We start from the raw sequence: 25,609 nt of genomic DNA on the forward strand, positions 1-25,609 counted from the left end.
ACCTAATGGAGTTCCGGGGGGAACACCCCAAAGTCACTCTACTCCAATATGTAGATGACCTCCTGGTAGCCACGGTTACCCAGGAAGAATGCCAAGTTGCCACCAGAGACTTGCTCAGAACCCTCGGGTCTCGGCCAAGAAGGCCCAACTTTGTACCCCAAAGGCCACTTATCTGGGGTACAAATTAAACGGGGGAAAAAGAACCCTCTCTGAGGGTCGTATCCAAGTCATACTAAAAATTCCACTTCCCCAAATGAAGAAACAAGTAAGGGAGTTTTTAGGGGCTGTTGGTTACTGCCGGCTGTGGATTCTAGGGTTTGCAGAGAGAGCAAAACCCCTCTATTCCTACATAGGAGGGAAAAGTGAGGATCTAAACTGGACTGAGGTTAAAACAGAGGCGTTTGAGAACTTGAAAAAAGCTCTGGTCAGCGTGCCAGCACGCGCCCTTCCAGACCTCCCCAAACCTCTCCAGTTGCATGTGACTGAAGCCCAGGGGATCGTGAAAGGGTACTAACTCAGTTCTTAGACCTTGGCAAAGGCCCGTGGCCTACCTACCCAAAAGACCACACCCGGTAGCAGCGGGATGCCTGACTGCCTGAAGGCCGCAGCCGCCACTGCAATCTTGGTCAAAGAAGCCTCTAAACTAACCTTCGGGCAAGATTTACAGGTGATTGCCCCCCATGAGGTTGAGACTCTCCTACGGAGCCTGCCGGAGCGATGGCTTTCCAACACCTGGATCACCCAAGACCAGGTGCTCCTGCTGGACCCACCAAGAGTGAGCTTCTTAAAAACTACCGCGCTGAATCCGGCTACACTGCTTCCAGATGATGACCCAGAGCACCCACTGCAGGACTGCACCGAGACCTTGTCAGCCCTCACGAGCCTCCGCAAGGACCCGACGGACCAGCCGCTCCAAGGCTCTGATGAAACCTTGCACACGGATGGTAGCAGCTTCACGATCGATGGGGTCCGGTATGCAGGCGCTGCAGCTGTGACTGCTGACAAGCTCTTTCAGATGACAAAGGACACCGCCCGGAGTGCCGCGCTTGTGCACAAGTAAACCCAGGGAAGAACCCCCTCCTCACCCAAGGCTCCAGACTTTGAGGACAAAACCCCAGAGAATATTGTGAGTCCTTACAGGCTTTGCAGTCGATTCCAGTCTCAACCATCGACTGGCTTGTGAGACCCATCGAGACTCCTCGCCCAAACTAGAGACGAATGAGCCCCCTGTGTTCGACCCAGGGGCTCTGATATGGGTGAAGGAGCACGAGCCAGAGTCCCTAGAGGCCAGATGGACGGGCCCCTTCACCGTCGTCCTTAGCACTCCCACGGCGGTAAAGGCAGCTGGTAAGCGGTTTTGAACACACCACACGCAGGTCAAAAAGGCGGACCCAGTAGAAGGGGAAGAAAAATGGACCCTCCAGCGCACCGCCGACCCCTTGAAGGTCCGGCTTCGCAGGCAATTTTCCTAATTTTAATTTGGCTATGGACAGTCATAAATGGGAACCTTCATTTCCAGATAAACTATACATGGCAACTTACTAGGACAGTGGACGGGGACATCGTCAGGTCAGCACCCAGGGAACCCCGGTCTGGAACCAGACCTCTGTACACTGTTTAGAACAAACTGGAATAGCGTCAATCCAGTCAACATAGACAAATACACCGGAATATCCCTGGTAGCCTATGGGGCGTACGGAGTAGCTCCCTCACATGGTGCGGAAAGGAAAGACTAGAGCGGGAGACTATGGAAAACTCAGCATCACATCTGCCCCTCCAATAGCCCCCCAGGGTGTGGGAATGCATTAGGGGATTTCTTTTGCAAAAATTAGGGCTGTGTAACCCTAGCCCTATAGAAGAAGACAGACTATGTCATTAGGTTTGAAAGGGTAGTCTGTCCCAGAGCCCCCTATAAAAACCGTTCAGTAGGAAACTGTAATCCTGTTATCATAACCCTCCTGAACTACAGGGCAAATTACTGGGACGGAGGACAGACGTGTCTACGGCCATACCACCCTGAACGCGCCCGATCTCATCGGAGGACAGACGTGGGCTCTCAGACTATGTCTCTGGTAGAGACCCTGGGGTACTCTTCACAATCCAGAGGAGAGTTGTACCCAGAATAAGAAATCCTCTAGGCCCCCCTAGGGCCCTTGGACTCAGGTTTGCCCCGGGTTCTCCCGTGCTCGAGGCCTATAAGCACCCTCCCCTCCAAGGTAACCAGCATAGTCAGTGTGTCTACCCCTTCTCCAGAAGAGGCCCCCTCGGGGCTGCTAGAGGACAATGGCCCTCTGACACAAAGACCCCTTTTCAACACCTTAGCAGTAGTAGTTTTTCAGTTTTTGAATCATACCTCACCCAACCTCACTGACGATTGCTGGCTATGTTTAAACCCTGAACCACCCTACTACGTAGGAGTAGGGGCCAATGTATCCTTAGGGACAGGGGAAACAAGTATCTGAAACCTCTCCCTCGAGGGTATTCCAGAAACTGATTGCAGGTAGGGACACATTCCTAAGCTGACCCTAGGAGACTTTCAAGGGCAGGGAACTTGTGTGAAGTCCATTAACTATAATCTCCTTGATTCCCCTTACCCTGCTTCTTGCATCTGTATCATAGACATCCCAGGAGACTTAGTAGGGACTTCTAGCTACTACTTGGTTGCCCCAAAAGGAACTTAGTTTGTTTGTACAAATGATATCACTCCCTCCCTCTCCCCTTGGCTGCTTATGAACCCTACTAATCCAGTGTTGAATATGGGTCAGAACACTGACCCATATTCTCCCGCAGGTCTACTATTACCTGGGATTAGAGCCCTCCCGGAGGGAAAAACAGGCTCCAGTTCTAATCCCTCTTCTCGTAGGTCTCGGTATAGCAGGATCTGCTGCTTTAGGGACCGCCGCATTAGTTACAGGAAGTAAGAACTTCAAGGAACTCAGTCAGCAGATAGATTTAGATTTATAGACTTTAGAAAACAGTGTCGGTCGGTTAGAGGAGTCTCTTAGTTCTCTAGCCGAAGTAGTTCTACAAAACAGAAGAGGGTTAGATTTACTCTTCTTAAAGCAAGGGGGCTTATGCCTAGCTCTAGGAGAAACCGCTGTTTCTATACTAATCACTCTGGGGTTATTCGAGAAAGCTTGAGCCAGCTACGAAAGCGTCTCCAGGATAGAGAGGAATGAAGAAAGAGAGACTGTAACTGGTACGAGAATATATTCTCAATGTCCCCCTGGCTGACCACCTTGTTAACGGCTTTGGCAGGGCCTCTAGTGCTCTTCATGTTAGCCTTGACTACTGGGCCTTGTGTCATTAACTGCCTCACTAAATATGTCCAGCAGAGAGTATGAGCTGTAAAGCTTTTAGTCCTTCGATCCCACTACCAGCACCTGTAGGATGAGGAAACAATGATTTGATTCCCCAAATAAAACCAGTGGAGAATGTGACGGACAAGTAGACAGTTAAGACAGATAGGAATAGGACCATGGAAAATTTTAAAACTTTGCACAACAATAGGAACTAGCTGAACACGAAGGCATAGGATGTGGTTTTATGGTTGGCTAAAGCCAGAATGACCGGAAACTGTGCTCCCCAGAATCATTGTACCAGCTTTGTGTTAAACGGTTTTTGCAAGCAATGAACAGTTACCCAGGATGTAGTCTTTTGCTTTAAATCTAGCTTTGCACTGAAGGTCACTACTGTTCACTGAAATCCCTGCAGGGAATGACAGTGGGCAGTCGCCAGCCGGCTAATAAAGCCTCCTTAAATTCAATTAATTTGGGCTCCAATCAATAATTACTTGCGTTCGGTCCATAACACCAGCACTGCCTAGGTATTGCTGTTTTTTAGTGGCTTCAATTTTATTCTCTTCCAGACTCATTATGGAGCACATGCTCACACAGAACAGCACGGTCCGGCTTAGCAGCCTTCAAAGATGCAGTCCTGAGGTAACACACACAACCAGGGACCAGGACTGTAGTGCCCAAGGCATCCTCTGCCCGGCTCCCACCAGTGGCACAGCGGCCTTCAGAGAATTCCCTTACAGATCGTACCTGTTTTTAGACTCGGCAAATGGGGCACACAGTTCTGGGTCTGGATCCAACACGTGCTCAATTTCCTTCTGAGCTTTGTCGTACATCCTTTTTCTTTCCGTCTGAGCCTTGTTTGACTCCACTGCAGGGAAATCGTAATAACCCTTCCTCTTGGCTTTGAGGCGCAGCTTGTTTCGATAGTGCTCGATGTCTGACTTCTGTTTCAGGGCTTTGTTCACCTGGGGAGAGAGACAGTCTCAGGCCCCGCCCCCGACCCTGCACAGCCAACAGGTGGGAGGCTTCCATCAGAGGGTCACAGCTCCAGGAAGAGTCACCTAGGCTTCACTTCTGGTCCTTTGAGCCAGCCAGACCCAACTGCGATCCGTTCCAAGACCAGCCCACTGACCAGCCCACAACAGTGGGGGCCACGAACAATGTGGAGTCTGGCACTCACCTAAGCCACTTGAGACCTCCTTCTCCTTAACCTACCTGAGTCTGTCCAGACCTAGGCCTGAGTCCACACTTTTAGCTTTGTAGTGTGGGCCTTAATCCCACCTAAACCTTTTTGGTCCTCCTGTTTGAGAGCCTCTGACTTGGCAGCTCAGCTAGATCTTGGGGCCCTGAATCTAGCTTCAGCCTTGAGGACCCAGTAGTCTTTGTTGGCCATTGAGTTGATCCCTAGCTGAATAAGACAGCCAGTTCCTGAATTGAGGAGGCTGAATTGAGGTGAATGGGGTGGGAAGGGGTGAGCAGACAGCCCGCTGCTGTGGTCTCTCCACTCTATCAGTCTACATCAGAGAGTTTATTTTTGTCAATCCACATTTTTCTCGGGAGATAGGGAATTTGGAAGCTTTCTATGGCCACCAATGCCAACCAGTTCCTGCTCTAAAGGGCAAAGCCAGTCTAGTCCTCTAGAAAGGATAATGGCCAATATACCCTCTGACCTGTCAAAGGTACAAGCAGATGACTATGCTAAATAACCAGTGATGAGGATGTTACACCCATGAATGGAACTGGATGGTGAAATCTGTCTGACCTTTACTGGATGATATGGAAAACCATTAGTGGTGTTCGTAGTCAGACTTGACTATATTAATATAATCATGTATAGTGTTATTATGTTTTATTTAAAATAATCTTTAAAAAAATGTCCTGTAATTCATAAAAGAAACATACGCCCAAAGATAGGTCATATATCAACCTATACAGTATAAGGACCAAGGTTCACTATCTTAGATATTTTAGTTTTACAACATTTGAAGAAACAATAACTGGAGGATTTATTTTTTTCTACCTTTTGCAAAGATCTCCCTAATCTGGGCCATAATGATGTTTTTAGGCTGGTAAAATTTCACAAGTCTTAACTGTTCCTTCATTCTGCTTGCCACTATGAAAACTAGTAAAGAGAGAAAGTTAGTGTAACATCTTCTGACGCAGGAATCCCATTTCTAAAATTTCAACTAAAGCAACATTCCATGGAAGGTCCAAAGTCAGAGCTGAACTGTCAACATCACCAGTAATCAGACATTCAGTATCAGGTACTTCCTGATATGATGCCCACAAAAGGGAACATCAGTTCCCTGGTTGTGCCAAAAAATGCATCACATCAATCCAGTCATAAGAAAACATCAAACAAACCCAAATTGAGAAACTTTTTACGTGATAACTGGCCAGTACTCTTCAAAGGAGTAATGGTCATAAAACACAAAGAATGGTCACAAAGAATGACTGAGGCACTATCCCAGACTGGAGGAGACTAAGGAGACAACTAAATGCCACGTCAGGTCCTTGACTGGATCCTAAAACGGGAAAGGGACATTAGTGGGAAAACCAGAGAAACGCAAATGAGGTCTACAGTTTAGACAATAGCATGGTATCAATGTTAATTTCCTGGGTTTGATAATTATTCTGTGGTTCTGTGAGATGTTAACACTAGGGTAGCTAGGTAAAGAGTACATAGAAACTCTGCTATTAGTAAAACTCCTTGTTAAGTCTAAAATCATTTCAAAATAAAAAGTTTTTAAAAGTCATGCAGGAAATTATTCACTCAAGTGTTATTTATAATAACCAAAACCAGAACTAAAAACAAAAAATAGCTGGAAGGTTTGAACAATGGGAGATGAGTTTTCCAATTAATGGCACACCTTCTCAACTAAGTCATTAACAATGGTCATCAGCAAGACAATAGCAACACAGCAAATGCTTAGCATATACTAGATAGAAAGTCAACTTGCTATGAGGAGATTCTGAAATATTAATGAGTTTGAAAAGCTTGAAGATGCAGAAATGAAAACAGAGGATTTGTTAGGGTAAGTGAAATTATAGTGATTTTTCTCTCTTATATTCTAAGCTTTCTATGTTGTTAGGTTTTCTTTAAAATAACCTTTATACCCTGGCCGGATTGCTCAGTCAGAGCATCATCTCCATGTGCCAAGGTTTCGAGTTTGATACCCAGTCGGGGCACATACAAGAATCAACCAACTGAATGCATAAATAAGTGGAACAACAAATTGATGTTCCTCTCTCTTTCTCTCTCTCTCCCCTCCTCTCTAATAAATAAATCAATAAAGTTTAAAAACCAGTAATCTTTACAAGGCTTTCCTGTAACACATTAAAACAATTTATGGCTTTGGGGCTGTGCTTTCTTCACTTAAACAAGCCACCGAGAAGAGAAGAAAAAAAGAAAGTTATAAGGCAATTTGTCCTAAACTCTATGAGGGAGCAAATTACAGAGAACAGCTCAGGCTCCTTTCCAATTGTAATGCCAGTAAGGTCTTTTCCTTTAACTACCAAAATGGAACAGGTATACTCTCTGGACAGGGAAAACGCTCTGCTCCTCTCCTTCTGTGACAGGGTGATGGGCCTGTCAGGAAAACGAAGCCATAAATTGAATTTAGTTGAGATCTGGAACCTGTCCCTGTGACATTCATATCACTAAGCTGGGATGAAAAGATCCAGGCACGGTGGCCATCACCTAGGTCCATAACTGGGCAGAGGGTCCTAATCAGTAGCAGTTCCCAGAGCATTAGTGACAATCTCAGAGGCTCTAATCACTGGGCTTGCATGTCTGGTGACAGAACTGAGCCTAAGAAAAGATCCAGTGGGGTGTGATTTGCTTTGAGAAAACATATAGGTTCTCCAAATTATAGAGTCAAGAGGCATAAAGTACATGACCAATGAATCCCTGCTCATGGGCTGACTAGTTAATTGGTGGTGATGATGATGATGATGATGATGATGATGTGCTTGTTGAGGGCTATAAGTGTTTTATACAATTATAAGTGTTGTGATCCTAAAAGCTCCATTTTACAGATGGAGAGATATTGAAGCACAGAGAAATGAACTAACCTGCCTAGGGCCACACAGATTGTAAGAAGAAGAGCTGGGATTCCAATCCTTGCAGTGCGGCTTGGGATTCTAGACCAGTGGTAGTCAACCTGGTCCCTACCGCCCACTAGTGGGCGTTCCAGCTTTCATGGTGGGCGGTAGCGGAGCAACCAAAGTATATATAAATAAAAAGATAGATTTAACTATAGTAAGTTGTTTTATAAAGATTTATTCTGCCAAAATTAGCAAAAATCCAACATAAAGTACTTGCTAAGTAATTATTTTTATATGCTTTAACTTGCTGTAACTCTGCTTTATAAATTTTATAAAGTAAAGTTATTTCGCTACTTTTTAAATCACCATTACTGTGGAACCAGTGGGCGGTTAGAAAATTTACTACTAACAGATACAAAAGTGAGCAGTAGGTATAAAAAGGTTGACAACCCCTGGTCTAGACTGTCTTAAGCACAATGCTATTTTTCACTGATGGGCCACAGTAAGTCAAAGAGAGGGAAGGCGCACTGGACAGGGAGCCAGGGGACTGAAACATCGTGGAAGTCACAATAAACTGCAGCGGGACCCTGAGCGGGTGGCTTGGCTGAGTCTGGCTTTGGTTTCAGTAAGTCTGTGTGTGTGTGCACATGTGTAATGTCAATGTTCATGTGCAGATTCCGTGTGCATGTTCTTTTTTAAAAAAAAATTTTCTTTTGTTAATTTTTAGAGAGGAGAGAGAGTGAGAGAGAGAGAAGGGGGAAGGAGGAGCAGGAAGCATTAACTCCCATATGTGCCTTGACCAGGCAAGCCCAGGGTTTTGAACCGGTGACCTCAGTGTTCCAGGTTGACGCTTTATCCACTGTGCCACCACAGGTCAGGCCTCATGTGCATGTCCTTAAAGAGTTATAAACATCTTTAGGCCACTGACCATCCTGTGGCAGAAGATGGAGAAATGGCAGATATTCGCCTGATTTACTCTCTTGCTCTCCTCTAAACTGCATCTCTCTCTCTTTCTATCTATTCATCCATCCATCCATCCGTCCATCCATCCATCCAAACACCTGCAAAATCATTATTCTTCATGTATGTCACAATTTCTTTTCAGATTCTTAGAAAAATTGATTACCACACAATATTCATAGATATCCTTTGGAAAGCAGGCAAAGGGTTGTGTCAAGCTTGCTCAAAGGAGTGAAAATCATTTCAAAGCCTATATAATGGGCCACCTCCCCGTTCGAATGACAGTACCTTCTCCAGTTCTCTCACTGTAAGCCCCTCACATCCCCACTACAACTGACATCCCCTAATGAATAATTTAGGAGTATGATCAAGAAAGGTAGAAGACTGTATGTGTATAAGGGGCGGGGAAGAATTTCTAATGTTTCTCTAACTACAGTTTTCAAAAAGTCCACCTCTGGGATTTCTAATGAAGATAAAAAGAAATGCTCTGAAATCACCCAACAAACTCATTTTGGGCGACTTGTGTCCTGACTCATTCACTGAGCCTGTGAATGCAGAGGTAAAAATCACAGACGGGGGCCTGAATACGTGGGTGCAACCCGCCCTGGGATTCCAGGTGGTGCTCCTGGCTGCCCCGGGCTCTCTCCCACTCTGGGTCCTCAGGTGCTTACCTCACCGTTGAGCACTGCCGCCTCCTGGCTCCTGTCCGAGGTGGGGTGCACCACGGGGAGGGCTGTGGGCTTTATTGCGATGAGCTGCACCGACCCAGAAGATGTGTCGAAGGGATCAGCAGCCGCCTTGGCAGCGTTGTCAAAAAGAACTGCTCCTTCCTCTTCGTCACTCGCTGGCACTGAAGCACAACAAACACATGGGCTTTATGGCCATAGGGGAGCTGCGGGATCACGGGGAAATTTATGTGGAATGCTCCCAGCCCAAGGACATTACTTTACTCAAAATGACCTCACGGGCAACAGTGTCTGGGTTTGTGCCAAAGGCTCACTGCTGCCCCTGTACTTCTTTAAAATTTAAGATCCGCCCTGGCCAGTTGGCTCAGTGGTAGAGCGTCGGCCTGGCGTGCAGGGGTCCCGGGTTCGATTCCCGGCCAGGGCACACAGGAGAAGCGCCCATCTGCTTCTCCACCCCTCCCCCTCTCCTTCTTCTCTGTCTCTCTCTTCTCCTCCCGCAGCCAAGGCTCCATTGGAGCAAAGATGGCCGGGGCGCTGGGGATGGCTCCTTGGCCTCTGCCCCAGGCGCTAGAGTGGCTCTGGTCGCGACAGAGCGACGCCCCGGAGGGGCAGAGCATCGCCCCCTGGTGGGCAGAGCGTCGCCCCTGGTGGGCGTGCCGGGTGGATCCCAGTTGGGCGCATGCGGGAGTCTGTCTGACTGTCTCTCCCCACCCGTTTCCAGCTTCGGAAAAATACAAAAATACAAAAAAAAAAAAAAAAAAAAATTAGGACCCTACACTAGTCAGCCCTCCACTGCATTATCGATGGGTAGGACAGAATTTTAAAGGTTTGAACTTTAAATTTTGAAAGAATGGTAAGAGACCATTCTTTCAAATTTGTGACAAATGCATAAGAAAAGTAAAAATTTTCCCTCTATGTTTGAGTCAGAGATGGGAAAAATGCAATTTAGTCAAACGTGAAACTATTCTTAAAATATGACAATCAACAGAATAATGGCATTCGGTTCAGTGTCTGACACAAAGCTCCCCATTTTTGTATGATGTTAAGCTGATGAATCCTCCCTGGCCAACCAGCCTCAATAATTGCAGCTGACACTTTGTTGTTTTTTCTGTCTACAGGCTGCTTCTCAGTGATTTGGGTTTTCGTTTCATTCATTTGCCTAAAACAAATGAAAGCTAAGAAATAACCATCAGAGAAACAAATCTAAAGCTATAGACAACTCCCCTAATTAAATAGAGCAATTTTCACCTATACTCTTTTAAATTAATTCTCATCTCTGACAGATAATTCTATTGCAATGGCAGAAAGACACCAGCTGGCTTGTGCTTCCAGAACTAAGCTGACAGAAGTCCCAGGGCCAGTGGTATTTTGCTGGTGTACTTGTTCTTAAAGCATATTCCCATTAGGTAAACATAAGAATGACAGTTTATTGAGCATGGCTCAGCAAGAGATAAATGAAACCTGTTCAATTAAACCAGTGGGCAATTTAGGAGAATAGGTATTGTTAAAATAGGAATGTAACAGAAGTGTATTTATCTTACCTCCTGTCTCCTCAAGAGATTGGAATGTTATTTAAATTATCGAGAAACACATCATTTGTATCATTCTGTCACTTCTCATAATCACAGAAGATTTGTCAAATTAAGCCAAGTAAATTGTTATTTCACCATGTGGTTAAAACACCCCAGAGTCTAACAATGGCTATAATTGGAGTATTTTTTGCTTCTGTGGGCTTATTTGCAAATAGGCCATCTAGCATCCAACGACAGAGGAAATTTTCTATTCAGACCTGTTACCAGATGCATATATCTTTTTAAAGTGGAGTTTTGCTGAGCAATTCTTGCTGAGCCACCATTATCTTGCACCTGGACACCTGCTATGACACCTGGCTTCCATCTATGTGGTACCTAGCCTCCTAAATGGCATCCAGTCACAGACACAATAAATAGAACTGACCTGTATAACCAAAAGAAGTTGAAGAAATGACAGTGTGTAACTTCCACGGCTAGGTCATTAAAAAACATTGTGGCTTTCACCGTGCTTTCTCTTAGATCATTTACTCTGGGAAGAGCCAGCTGCCATGTTATGAGGACACTCGGGCAACCCTATGGAGAGGTCCCTGTGGCAAGAAACTGAGAGACTCCTACCAAAAGCTATGAATGAGCCATATTGTAAGGGGGTTCTATAGGCCCAGCCAAACCTTTAAAGAATGACAGCCTAGACTGTGACCTCATGAAATTCTGAGCCAAAACCACCTAGCTAAGCCACTCCTGAATTCCTGACCCACAGGCATGAAGTAACATCATAAGTGTAGATTGTCGCTTTTGGTTGCTAGGTGTTGGGGTAATCTGTTACACAGCAATAAGTAACTAATACACCTCCCTAAACACTTCCCCTCCTCCACGCTTCTACCCCTGCCCTCCTACCCCTAAAATACATACTCCACCAGCAGTCAGGGTGGAATATCTTCTCAAAAGGCAACCTGATCACAACACTCTGCAGGCTTCATGTCTCTCAGAATAAAGCCCAGAGTCATTAGTGGGGCCACCAAGGTTCTGCACAATCTGGTCCCGGCCACCTTGCTGGGTTCACTGCCTGCCTCTCCCGTCTCCACTCTGCTCCTGCTCCCACAGCCTTCTTGAACACACCAGGCTTGTTCCCACAGCCGCAACATTGCATAGCTGTCCACTCTGCTCAGAAAGCTCTTTCCCTACATCTTTACATGCCCTAGCTCCTTCTTGTTCAAGTTGCACCTTGAAAAAGACTTTTCTTGTCCACCAATTGAAAATAGCCTGCCTCGGCACTCTGTTTTAGTTCTTTGTATCATTTAGTACCTGATTTGTGTGCCCCTAATCCTACTAGAATATAAACTCTATTCTTTTTTTTTTTTTTTGTATTTTTCTGAAGTTGGAAATGGGGAGGCAGTCAGACAGACTCCCGCATGCGCCCGACCAGGATCCACCCGGCACGCCCACCAGGGGGTGATGCTCTGCCCATCTGGGGTGTAGCTCTGTTGCAACCAGGGCCATTCTAGCGCCTGAGGCAGAGGCCATAGAGCATCCTCAGCGCCCAGGCCAACTTTGCTCCAATGGAGCCTTGGCTGTGGGAGGGGAAGAGAGAGACAGAGAGGAAGGAGAGGGGGAGGGGTGGAGAAGCAGATGGGCGCTTCTCCTGTGTACCCTGGCCGGGAATTGAACCCGGGACTCCTGCACGCCAGGCCAACGCTCTACCACTGAACCAACTGGCCAGGGCCTATAAACTCCATTCTTGCCCATCTTTTTTTTTTCTTTTTTTAATGAGAGTAGGGGAGCTACAGAGACAGACTCCCACATGTGCCCCAACTGAGATCCACCTGGCAACTCCTGTGTGGGGCCAATGCTCTGCCCATCTGGGGCCGTTGGCAACCAAGCTATTTTTAGTACTTGAGGTGCAGGCTCGGAGCTATCCTCAGTGTTTGGGGTCAGCATGCTCGGATCAATGGAGCCATTTGCTCATTTTTTTTAAAAAAGCAATGCCTACTGCCTTTAATAATGTCTCATACGCAGCTGTCTTTCGATAAGGATTTGCTGAATAAATGATGAATAAAGGAATGACTAAAATTTCCTGACTTGGAAAGGCGATGTTAGTGCCTGCAGAGCAGATCAATATGGAGAAATTAAAGTCCTGCTATCACTAAACCCTTCAGATGGTGAAGAGATGGTACTTAACATTTTTATTGCTTGTGGGTTGTGACACCCTCACTCCCTGCCCTGTGGACAGGATGCGGGGAGGAGGAGACACAAAAAGGACACCCCAGAAACTGTACAAACTACATTTCTTTTGTATTCACATGCTCAAAATGGTCATAATCATATTTACACAATGATTCCTCTAGGTTTAAGAGAAAAATTAGTTATCATCTCTCAATAAAAGACTATATGGAAAAACACATCAAAGGACATTATCTTAAATATTAATACTGAAATGCTGTGTGAGTACAGGAAGTTCATGGGACTATTTAATTCATAATTAATGCTTAAAGAAAAAGCACGAGAGCCTGACCAGGCAGTGGTGCAGTGGATAGAGCGTAGGACTGGGATGCGGAGGACCCAGGTTCGAGACCCTGAGGTTGCCAGTTTGAGTGCGGGCTCATCTGGCTTAAGCAAAAAGCTCACCAGCTTGGACCCAAGGTCACTGGCTCGAGCAAGGGGTTACTTGGTCTGCTGAAAGCCTGTGGTCAAGGCACATATGAGAAAGCAATCAATGAACAACTAAGGTGTCGCAAGGAAAAACTGATGATTGATGCTTCTCATCTCTCTCTGTTCCTGTCTGTCAGTCCCTATCTATCCCTGTCTCTGACTCTTTTTCTATCCCTGTAAAACAAAACAAAACAAAAAAACCCACAAAATTAAAAAAATAAAAGAAAAAGCATGAGAGAAGGCTAAACAAGAGGATCACAGTGAAACTGCCAAAGTGTCCTAGATACCATCGCCATCATCATGGTGAATGCCACCATCATCACGGTGAACGCCACCATCCCAGATCTGGTCGTGTCCTATTTGCATTGTTAGTTTGAACTTCTGCAGATCAGGCTGGGAAGGGAGATTTTATTTCTTCATGTTTAAATCCACTTTGGGGGGTGAGGGGTGGGGAAGCCCTCACATTTGAGGCAGAAAATGCTCTTAAAGCAAGCACGCCCTTCCTTTCTGGACTGTCCATGAAAGTTCAGAGACAGCATCTAACTAGCATCACTGCCCTCTGGTGTTGTTATCAGAGATTAAGCAAGTCTTCAGCTCTCGGGGAAGGCAAAGAAAGAATTAAAACTGATCCTGTGTTTCCGAGCTAACCTCTCTGACAAATGCTCAAGGGCCCCTGCTAAGAAAGTGGTAATTCGTCCTCCGCACTCTCTCTGGTTCTTGTCCTCCTCCAGACCCGCGTGCGCCCTGCTATCAGGAGGCAAGGATCAGACTCTGAGCCTCCACAGTGAAATCTTAGTGACTTGAAGGTGCACACTGAAGGGTTTAGGGAAGTTTTTGCTCTTAATTGACTGAAGATAAAAATATATCCGCAACTCATTTCTAACTCTTTTCTTTGAAAACACTTTTTTCAAGGTGACATTGGTTTTGATTCAGAAGTTGACGTACCTATCTATATGTGGTTGAAAAAAATTCCAAATTCTTTTGCTTTCAAAATCCTCATTCTCACATCTACTTTTCCCACTTATATTTAAACATCATCCTGGAACAGACTTTAAAAGGGCCTTTGAGGCCATTGAGCTACAAGGACCCACCCCACTCATGTTGCTAGCGGGATTATGTCATTCCCTTTTAAAGTTCTTACATCACAAAAGTGGAAAATCAGGAGCTACAAATATAACAAAACTGGTGGGCAACAAGAACAGTTTTAGAACAATAGCCATTAACATTAACATTTATTAATTAACCTGAGTAATTCTAACTTCCAGAATAAACACTGAGCCATAAAGCAACAGTATCTGGACCCTGGCTGATAGTTCAGTGAACAGAGCGTCAGCCCAGCATATGGATGTCCCAGGTCCAATTACCAGTCAGGGCACACAGAAGAAGTGACGATCTGCTTCTCTCTCCCTCCATCTCCCCCTCCTCTCCCTCTTCCCCTCCTGCAGCTGGTGGCTCAATTTGAGTGTGGCACAGGGCACTGAGGAGTTAGTCTAAGGGCATCAGCCTCAGATGCTAAAAATAGCTCAGTTGATTTGAGCATTGGCCCCAGATTGGTTTCCAGATTCTGTCTCACTATTTCCCCTCCTCTCACTTAAAATAAATAAGTTAATAAATAAATAAACAACAGTATCTGAATATCCCATACCAAAAGAATAACCTATTTTCAGAGGCTAGTCGCACAATAAAATACCTTTTGTAAACTGACCATATGATACTTTCTTGTTTTCTCCACAATTCCATTCAATCCTCTTCCCTCCATCCTCCCTCCCTCCCTCTTCCCTCCCTCCCTCCCTCCTTCCCGCCTCCTTCCCTCCCTTCTTTCAGTTCATTTTCCAATCCAATGAAATACACGACTGATATTTTGTGTGTGTGAACTCTACCTAGCATTATAATAAAGTGGAGCCCTTTGATAAAAAGAAAAGGACATGTGCAGGTTCCATTGAAGGTCCATCCTAGAACTCTAATGTGCTTCAGCATCTGTGTACATAAAATAAGTTGGTTCTATCATTTCCATTTGAAAATTTTAAACTGAAACCTCCCTGAATGGGAACTAGTGGCAAAACAGAAGCAACCAACCCTGAAAACACACTGGGTTTACTTTTGGCAAAGAGACAATGCAGCGAAGCCCTGGGAACCTGGAGAAAGGATGGCTTTTTAATAAAACAAACACATTAAGACCTCAACTTGGTACAGTAATTGCATTTTATTTGTGCGTCGCACGGTTGTTATTTCTAAATCTGAATCTGATATTTAAATAATCAAAGTGACCTAAACAGAATAAGGAGGCAGGCAGAGAAGGGGGCAAAACAGGACTGGGGAAGGTCAGCAGGAACATCTGGGGCATGTCAAGGTCTCACCAGCTGGCGTGGGCAGCCATGGGGTCTGAAACTGGCCCTGCTCCCTCCTCGTCTAGGAACCAAATTCAGGGGAGTGGGAAAGGCATCATCTTGTAAGTGTGTGTTTACTGACAGCGGAGTCTGTACACTGCACATTTTTATGCAGGAAAAGGGCACAGAACAGTATGTACATTGATCCCATTTTAGAAAATAACACAAAGCTATACAACAAAGAACAAAGAGACGGGTGTGTTGTTATAGGCATAGCAAAAAGGTCTGAGAAAGACACACTAGGTTATTCAAGGTCATCTGAGGACTGGGGTGAGTGATGGGACATCTGGGGAGGGTGGAATCTGACTTTATATGTTTCCAGGAAGAATATAGAGGAGGAAGGCGGGGAGGGCTGGGCGGGAGCGGGAGCAGCAGGGCGGGCACTGGGCGAGGTGGCAACGGCAGTCTTGGTAGGTGTTAAAACAACTTCCCTGTGTCTTCACTGTCCACTGTCTCTGTGTTGTGTTCCCCCCCCCCCCCATCTCTCTTAGCACCTCGGTCTGGGAAGAGAGAGAAGAAAGGTGTTATGTTTCGCCAAGTTCACGGCCCGTTCAGAAGCCAGAGCCGCTCTGGCCCTCAGTGAGCTGGCCTGGCAGAGAGCTGACGGGCAGCATTCTGGTGGCCCCGAGGGGGACACCCATGCCACGGCAACCCCACATGTCACACTGTGCTCCTGGTGTGGAACCCACAGTCTCTGTGTAACAGGGCAGGGAAACTCAGGGGAAGAAAAAAAATTCCAGGACCACATCGGAAGGACAGTCTCAACAAGTGTTTTATATAATAGCTGGAAATGAATACCACACTCTCCCTGCAGAAGTCAAATCCACTGTGGCATTACTTCTTTTTGTTCTTTCTTCTTTTGTTGAAAAAAAAGAAGTGACATTTGAAAACAAAAGAATGTTCTGGCAACAGAAAGTCCCTGAACCCCACTTCATCAAATCCTTTAAGAACCAGAGCTAACCAGAGTGCCAGATCGTTTGGCTTTCCACCTGGCATTTCTGTGGAACTCCTCCTACGACCCTCTGAACTCCCAGAGGAACTTTCCCTGAGCCAAGTGGCAACACCAGGCGCCGGAACCTGGGCTCCGTGAAGCAGCATCACTGACGGAAAGACCGAGGGGAGAGGAGGGTCAGAACAAAGGTGGGCTCGGGAGGCCAGGGGGGCTGCACGATGGGTGTCCAACAGATGTGAGCCACCGCTGGTGCCACCACACAGCCAGGCAGCGCCGAGGACTTGGCAACGAACCCCAACACCAAGCCTTTATAAGGAGGGAAAAGATCTGTTTGTGATGCCTGGCCTATGGTGGTGCAGTGGCATAACGGCGACCAGGAACACTGAGGTTGCCAGTTGGAAACCCTGGGCTTGCCCGGTCAAAGCACATATGAGAGGCAACCAGTGAACAACTAAAGTGAAGCAACTATGAACTAATAGTTCTCGCTCCCCGTCCCATCAGCAGAGGCTGATGTTTATGATGACAGATTTATCATTGTGCTGTTTTTCCTGGGAGAGGTGGGTCTGCACTATCAGGACCCACTTGCCTAGACTGAACCCTGAAACATATCGGAGGAGTCAGGTCAAGAAGATGAGGGGAATCCAAGACAAGCAGTGTTTCAGAGACCTGCCGCCCTGGAGGACCTGGTGCTAGAGATGTTGATTCGCTCCAGAATTAGAAAAACCTCTAAGCAAACGTCAGTTCATTCTGCATAGGGTTTTTAAAGGCCTTGCATAAGTTCATTGGAAGAGGGGGCAGAATAAGTCAGAGAAGGGGGTAAGAAGATACCCTGACAGACAGGTAGGAAACTGACTCCTGGTCTTTGTAGGACACAACAGAGAGAAGAACTGAGTGTGAAAGCACACTGGTGTGTGTGTGTGTGCAGGCCATGTGCACGTGTGTGTGGGATGAGCTTGGGGGTGGTGCTTGGCAGAGAAGGCTTCTCACCATTTCTCTTCCGCGCCTCCTCCTTTGTCACTTTCTGCTGTGCCATTACATTCTGGGGTGAGCGCCTCCCCGAGCTGGGCTTCCCTGATTCGTTGCTGATGACAGAGCCATTCTCACTGGGCGACCTGCTGGAGGTAACCATAGCAACAGGGAGATGGTAAGTTTCGACTAGAGCAGCCTCCTCTCAAGGTTATTTTGTTTGCACAGTTGATGTCTGTAGCCCTCCATTCTGGTTTTATCCACAAAGAAGAAATGATTCAGGAATTAAAAAAAAAAACCCATACGACAGCTTGGGTGAAGTAGCTGGTTGTTGTGAAGGACATTTACTGGTGCTTAGCTCCGCCGAGAAGTCCAGCGGGCACAGCCCTGCATTCCCATCTCTTTTTCTCTAACCCCCAGTGACTATGGAAACGGTGCTGATGGAGTTTTAAGTATGCTCTCTTATTGAAGCCCAGCACTTCGGAGGGTTTGCCGAGTGTTTGACTCATGGCATCTTCAGGGACACGTAAAAATCGTGGTTCTCTCTGGCCATCCTCTTTACAGAATATACCTGGGCTACTAAGGATGAAGACACTCCACCATTAAGTTTCTCTCTCTCTCTCTCTCTCTCTTTCTCTCTCTCCCTCCCTCTCTCTCTCTCTCTCTCTCTCTCACACACACACCATACACACACACACACACACACACTCACTCAACTGTGCTGTTAACCACTTTCATTTGAAACTACCAATCTGAGCCATTCATTCATTCAGGAACTACTTTATGTGCACCAGCTCGGAGCAGGACCTCGTGCCAGGGCTGCAGGAATAGAGATACTAAGCCACCACCCATGCTGTCCAAGCACTCCGCATCAGGAGCACCTACTACAGGCCAAAGGCAATGCTGAATGCTTTCAAAACTGTTACTGAATTGTTATGACCACCCCCAGATTTGGTGTTTGTCAGCCTTGTTCAGCTAGTGAGAAATGTGATCCTCAAGGAGGTGAAGTATTCTGGGCAGGGCAGCACTGGGGGATGCAAAATCAGCTCAGGAAGCCCGAGTTCCTCCGTAGACAGGGACTTGACCCACACACCGGAGCGCCTTCCCTTACCGTCTCTCCGACAGTGCCCAGCCAAGGCAGGCCGTCGGACCAGCTAAGCCACAGGGCCTTCTCCCTTCCCTCAGGGGCTGGACTCTGGCCCTCTGGAACCTGCTGGGAAAATGGGCTCTTGAGAGCCCCTGCTGAGCTTCTGCTCCCTTGGGCCTTAGATCATGCCAGCCTGTGTGCTGGCTGGGCAGAAGGACTGACTGCCTGCCCTCTGTGGAGACAACCATGGGGCAGATATCCAGAGGCTTCATCAGACCCCTTGTCCGTCTACTGTCAACTGTCCAGATTCAGAACCCAATGGCATCCAGTCCCTACAATGGAAATGTACTGGAATAAAAGGCAGCACTTGACTTAGTGGATGCTCTTCTTCCTCCTCTGGGGATTTATTAATTCTCAGTTCTGTACACTTCCATGCACTTGAGCACCCAAAAACTCATGGACAATGGGAATACCCACGCACAGCCACGGGACAAGGCACACTCTGCCCAAGAGCGGAACACTGCGGCCAAGTGGATGTTCCTGGCCCAAGTTCCATGCACAAGTGTAAGTTTGGGACGTGTTTACTGTATACCTTCTGTGGGTATTCCTAACGCACAGCAGCACATCAGCGGCTCAGATCGGTCCTATCATAGACTCATCTCATTTTGTTCAATTTAACATTTCCCAGTTTATTTTGCTATACATCTGTTTCACCATAAAAACCTCTCAATAGGAGTGTAAAACTAGTAATATAAAGAATATAGTTTGGCCCTGGCCGGTTGGCTCAGCGGTAGAGCGTCGGCCTGGCGTGCGGGGGACCCGGGTTCGATTCCCGGCCAGGGCACATAGGAAAAGCACCCATTTGCTTCTCCACCCCACCTCCTTCCTCTCTGTCTCTCTCTTCCCCTCCCGCAGCCAAGGCTCCATTGGAGCAAAAATGGCCCGGGCGCTGGGGATGGCTCCTTGGCCTCTGCCCCAGGTGCTAGAGTGGCTCTGGTTGCGGCAGAGCGACGCCCCGGAGGGGCAGAGCATCGCCCCCTGGTGGGCAGAGCATAGCCCCTGGTGGGCGTGCCGGGTGGATCCCGGTCGGGCGCATGCGGGAGTCTGTCTGACTGTCTCTCCCTGTTTCCAGCTTCAGAAAAATACAAAAAAAAAAAAAAAAAAAGAATATAGTTTGGGAAAATATGGATAAGGCATTAACTTATGGACTATTTCTCATTTATCTAACAGCTATTTGATTGCTGAATGTTGGGTATACAAATACACATACACAGAGAAGACACGTGTCCTTTGATTGTTTTCAAAGCTCAGAGTTAATGGCATATACTCCTCCGACTGGCTCTACTGGGACAGAGAGGCTTTCGGTGAGGTCCCGAGGAGAGGGTAGAGAAAGGCTTCTTGTCATCTATTTCACATTCCCAGATTACCTACTGGTCTTCACAGCACTTGCTTTCCCTTGTCTCACCTCAAGCAAAGGTGTGATTGAGCAGATATCTGGGGAGAGAAAGTCCTATCTGCTTTACTCTTTGCAGCAGCTTACAGATAGGTTTATGTGGAGTCAAGAACTCAAAACTTCTGGTCAAAAACAGAGAGTGAGATGTGTATGTGCATGTGTGTCCTCTCACACGACAATAACAAAAGCGTTTTTGAAAGCAAGGAAAGGTGTCACCTGTGAGGCCATAGTTTTGCTATATTGAACTCAACAGTCTCCATTCTGAGGATATGGGTGTGTGTGAACACTGGAAGAGCAAGCTCAGGGTGAGAATTAATTAACTGCTGAATAATTATGGCCAATCACTGCACTGAAGTACCCATTGCAAATAGTTGATTCTCCATCCTCGCCCATTAACACTAATCATGAACCAACAAAATAGCATCACCAGAGCCTACATATGAAAAGGACCAAAAGTATCAGTCTGTTTGTCTGTAAGTGGTTGAAGGCTCATTTTCCTTCAATTTTAAAACAATGTTTGAATATTGAGATATCTTTATGACAACCAAGTGACTGGCTTTTCCAATTTTTCACTTGTACAACCTTTTGGACCATCTAACAGGCCCACTCTGAAAGGCCACGCAGTACTGATCTCAAGGAATGAGGAAGCTGATCTGGCAAGATGGGGAAGCCAGAAATGTAGAACCATGATAGGTCTGCTCTTGCGTTTGGCATCTGAAAAATTTCCCAGCTGATCAGAAACTCCCATGGCAGCTGAACTTGAACAGAGGTGAAATTTCTCACATAGCTTTGGTAATGATCTAGCCAGACGTTATAAAGGTTATATCTTTATTGACCGATAAAGATTATATCTTTATTGCATATCGTAAAGTAAATTTAGAAATCACTCAGCAGTGTAAGTATTGTTTTCTTTGTCCATATTTGTTTCTTAAACTGGCATTTGTTTATAAAAATCTGGGGGTAAGCAATTAAATTTTGTTAGCGAAGTAGACGTCTTGTTAATTCAAGAAGAAATACTCGAAATAAACTCTTAAAACAAAAGACATTTTTGTTCTGAAAAAAAATTTTTTTGAAGAAATCTTTACACAACTTAAACCACTCAACTAGAATGGGTAAAAAAGGATTTTTATTCTTCCTGATGATACTAATTAATACCCTTTAGTAATTCTATTTTTTCCTTTTCATTGTCTTCTAAACTGGTTATAAATAGTTGTTAACATGTTTTTACTGTATTTGGCAAAAACCATAATAAGGATAATTATTGCAGGTAATACTATTCACTAGTCTAGTCAGGTAAATCATCTATTGCAGGAATAGATGCATGTTTCTCTGTGTGTTTCCATTCTGCCCTGCGTAGGCCCCCCTTGTTGCGGTAGATGACTGCAGCAATGGTCCCAATTTGTCCACACCTTCCTGTAACCAAGCTTTGGGTGGTCCCCTCCTACACTGACTCTGGACTTGCTTTGGCCAATAGGGCAGTAGCAAATATGCAACAGCAAAGACTATGGGTTTTTTTTTGCTGTCCTCAGAATCCTGTAACCACCTTGCAAGAAAGCCAGAGCTAGCCTGCTGGAGGATCAAAGACCATGTGCCAAGGGGCCCTGGTTACCTGGTTACTCCAGACAAGGAGTAGCCTGACTACCACCTGACTACAGATGCATGAGTGACCCCAGCCGAGCTCAGCCCCGCCTACCTCAGACCAGAACCAGCACCCAGCTGAGCTCAGCCTAACTACTGCCCCACAAAAACACATACAGCCCTGCTGCTTGACTCCAATACAAAAACTTGTGCATTTGACACAGACAATCCTTCCTTTTCCCTCTGTCTACTCCCTTCTCTTGGCTTCTCGGATTCCACTCTTGCTTTGTTCTTCCTTTCTTCCTGAAGCTTTTTTGTTCCCTTTGCTGAATCTTTTTCATCATCTGGGCCTGTCATCACTGCAATGCCCCAGGGGTCAGTTCCTGGATCTCTTCCGATAAACTCTCCCGGGTGATCCCATCCAGTCTCACAGCTTTCCGTAACTAAACACTGACAACTGCTACATTTATATTTCTACCCTGGACCTCTCCTCGGAACTCTAGATCCACTTGCATGCCTAATGGGCATCTCAGACTCGACATCCGAACTCTTGATCAGCCCCTACAAACTCTTCTTCCCCAGTCTTCCCCAACACAGTAAACGGCAGCTTGACTTCTCTCTCTTCCCATACTTCACGATAACCTAGCAGCAAAACTTGTCAGCTCTTCCTTCAAATATCTCTAGCCTCCCTTCAAGCCTCACACCACCGTCTCTCAACTAGACAATTGCAACAGCCTCCTAACAGGTCTATTTTCCACACCGCAGCCAAAGCGAGACTTTAAAACTGCTAGTCACGTTATGTCGTTGTTCCTCTCAAAACCCTCCAATGACATCTGATCTTTATTCACAACAAAATTCTAAGTCCTGACGTTTGTCTATGAAGCCTGACATGATCAAACGTCTGGCAACTTCTCCGACTCATCTGCTAACACTCCCTCCGTGCTTCACACCATGCTCTCTGGCCTTCCTGCTCTCCTTTAAGCAAGGAGTTGCTGCCTCTTGGATTTGCATATACTGTTCCATCTGCTTAGAGCACTCTTCCTCTAGACGGCCACGAAGCTTACCCGTCATTTCCGCCAGGTCTTTCCCAAACGTCACTGGATTAGTGGGGCTTTCCCTGACTTCCTGCAAAAATAGCATCATGTGCCCCTCTCCATCTCTCTATTCCTTCATCAGGCTTTGGTTTCCTTCTTCATACTCATCACCACTTGACCAGCTAAATATCTAGTTCTCTGTTTGTTGATTGTCTAACTCTCTCCACCAGACAGCAAGCCCTATGAGAGCAAGAAATTTGTCTTGTTCACTGCAGTCTCCCGAGTGCCTAGTAAATGGCAAACCCTTAGTAAACATCCACTCCATCGAGATCATTGGGCCCAGGAATCAATCTTAAACCTCTCCATAGACCTCCCAATGCATATCAACGTACTCTATTCATAGTAAAAACTCATAAGCCATTGAGAAGCTGCCAGATAAAATACAACCACACAACTGCTTTTCCGATAAGTTAAAATATGTGTGACATCGGTGCCAAAGTTTTTATAATAAAGGTAAAGGACTAAATCTCCGCTGCCGTGGTTGATTGCAATGTAAAACCTTACAAAGGGCGGCTCATGAGAAGCAGGTATTATGATTCTCCTCATCTCCTCCAGTCTCCTTTTCAAATATTCAAAGTGAGCACGGAAGGGAATTTTTAAACAGAACAGTGGAATTAACTTGAGGGCTTCAGCTCCTCTCACCATCGATTATTTCTCTTGCTGACACGGAGAGGCAGAAGTTGGCCCCATGCCTACCTCTTTCTGGTTTCGGTGGACTTGGCCGTCTTGATGGTGCTCCCGTCCTGGGTGACGTCCCTTTCCTGCGAGGCAGGGGCATCCCTGACAGGAAGTGGGAGGACCACCGTCTCCTGGGTCACGGGGATGACCTCCTCGTCCGCCCCTTGCTGGCCTAGGTGCTGTTTGGCATAATCAAAGCCTTGCACAGGCTGCAAAGAGGAAAGAGATTTGCAGTCATATTTCTGTCAGAGTGTAACTCTAATGACAGCTTTAAGGGAAGACAAGCAGGAAAGTGCCTGCGTTGGGACCATACTTAGCTTTCCGATCAACATGAGTTCGCTCATCTCCATCATAATTTGTCTCTGCAAAATCAGATTCTGTGTTACTTCCAGCTAGCTTCAGAATCTCTATAGCTAGCTAAGACTTACTAAAAAAAAATTAAAATGAATAGTACAAACAAGATGCAAATAATGTATGTGAGAACAAACTTCATTCAAGTATTTTTCAGACCACTAACTTGAAGTCTCTGGATATGGCTAATTAGAAACTCTTAATTGATATGTTAAACAGGTCCTGTATCATCTCTGTCCTAGAATAGTCTGTCATCCCTTAACTCCTGTGCAATGACAGGTGTGTGACTTTGCCAAGTCACTTGAACTCTGAACCTCAGTTTTCTCACCTGAGACATGAGATAATCATATCCACCTCACTCCCATCACCTTTGAGTATTAAAGGAGAATCACAGCTCTGACAACAGAGGGAAAGAAACACGCCACCACATGGACTTTATGGAATCACTCTTTAATCCAGACTTCTTCATTAAGCAACTTGGCCCTCCTATAATTCATTACTGGGAACTTAGCAAGGCTTTTACTGTATAATGTCTGAAGTCTCAAGTGAATTTTCTCAAGCTGTGAGCAAAACCCAGCAGACATCTATTAGCGTGGTAATAAAAAAACCAAGAGGCGCATTTACACAATTCCTGGAAGTGTCTCTACTCTGCTTTATACCCCAAAGCGGCACGATACAGATTTGAGGCAGGACAACAGGATAGTTAATAGCAATAGCTTCAAAAAACAGACTGCCTGGGTTCAAATCCTGGCTCTGCCACTTATTAGCTTTGGTAAAATGGAGATAATAATAGTGTAAACAGAATAAAATGTGTATGGGTGTGAAAGTGATATTTAACCATCCTTGAAGGGATGCTGTGTGGATTAAATAAATTTAAGCCCAGTATTTAGCTAAGTGCCTGGCACATAGTAAGTGCTCAGTTAATGTTAGTCAATATTGTTTGCCTTGCTACTACATCGTAGTCCGAGTGAAATGGACATCAGTGATCCTCTTCAAGAAAATCCAGGGATAGAGCTCAACCTCCACCATTTGGGTTCAATCAGAAGCTCTTCCTTTAGCAGCTAATTAAGCTGAGAAATATAACAGGAAGGCTCCAGGTAGATTTAATGGTCTAGGACTGTGGTCCAACTGGTCATATTTTGCTACCCTGTCTCAGAGCAGAATGGAATTTTATTGCTAAATCCAGCAAAGCTTCCTAATTTTAAGCTGTCTAGAGTCTTGCTGTGGACAGTTCCTCCAGTTCCCTGGGAAAGCCCCTCTGGGAAGTGTGCACACCCCTCCCTCTTCTCGGAGACACACACACTGACCCAAGTGGTAGCCACTGACATTCTACGCCAGGATCTGAGAATGTTTCTGAAATAGCGTTTGTCTATTCGTCTCACTCCCATCCTTGGGGCTATATGAAACGGAATGGAGCTTTTGGATGAGCTGCTAATGTTCCTAGAATACTGACTGCCTGCTTTTCCTACAACCAACTGGTCACCAATTGGATTCCACTGAAATGTTTCTAGAAGCTGACCTTCGCTCTCCCGGTCCCTGTTTTACTGACTCCCGCCTTGCTCCTTTGCAGGCCCACCCTTGACCAGCCTCCGAAGTTGTCACCCTTAAACCACATCAGGCCATTAGAAATGATTCATGGCACCTAATCCCTACAGCAAGGCACTGAAGGCCTTTCCCATTCTGGCCGAACCCACCCGCCCAGCCTCATCTCCTGTCGGCCCCCTTTCTGCAGTACCCCCAGCCCCATTGTCCTGTTTGATTTTGTTCCAACTATAGTTACTGAGCAGTGGCTTGTGCCAGGGACTGTGCTGGGTTCTGGAGATAGAAAGATGAATAATAATTGGCCACTTCCCCTCCAGGACCTCACAGTTGCAGCTTCACTTGCTATGATTG

General features: G+C 46.0%; 1 protein-coding gene across 6 annotated transcripts in view; it reads right to left on the reverse strand.

The window, feature by feature from the left end:
- Positions 1 to 25,609, reverse strand: part of KIAA1549L (KIAA1549 like) — a 286,634-nt gene that overhangs the window by 65,199 nt on the left and 195,826 nt on the right. For 5 of the 6 annotated variants that reach the window (XM_066363574.1, XM_066363557.1, XM_066363547.1 and 2 more), the window contains 4 exons: positions 23,384 to 23,574; positions 17,497 to 17,624; positions 8,978 to 9,156; positions 4,047 to 4,264 (listed from right to left, as the gene is read on the reverse strand). In XM_066363574.1, the coding sequence (XP_066219671.1) occupies positions 4,047 to 4,264; positions 8,978 to 9,156; positions 17,497 to 17,624; positions 23,384 to 23,574 (716 nt within the window). The remainder of the gene's footprint in view (positions 1 to 4,046; positions 4,265 to 8,977; positions 9,157 to 17,496; positions 17,625 to 23,383; positions 23,575 to 25,609) is intronic. The other variant, XM_066363541.1, reaches the window with a different exon arrangement.

Source organism: Saccopteryx leptura, chromosome 1 (genome assembly GCF_036850995.1).
Source record: "Saccopteryx leptura isolate mSacLep1 chromosome 1, mSacLep1_pri_phased_curated, whole genome shotgun sequence".
In the NCBI taxonomy this organism is placed as follows: Eukaryota; Metazoa; Chordata; class Mammalia; order Chiroptera; family Emballonuridae; genus Saccopteryx; species Saccopteryx leptura.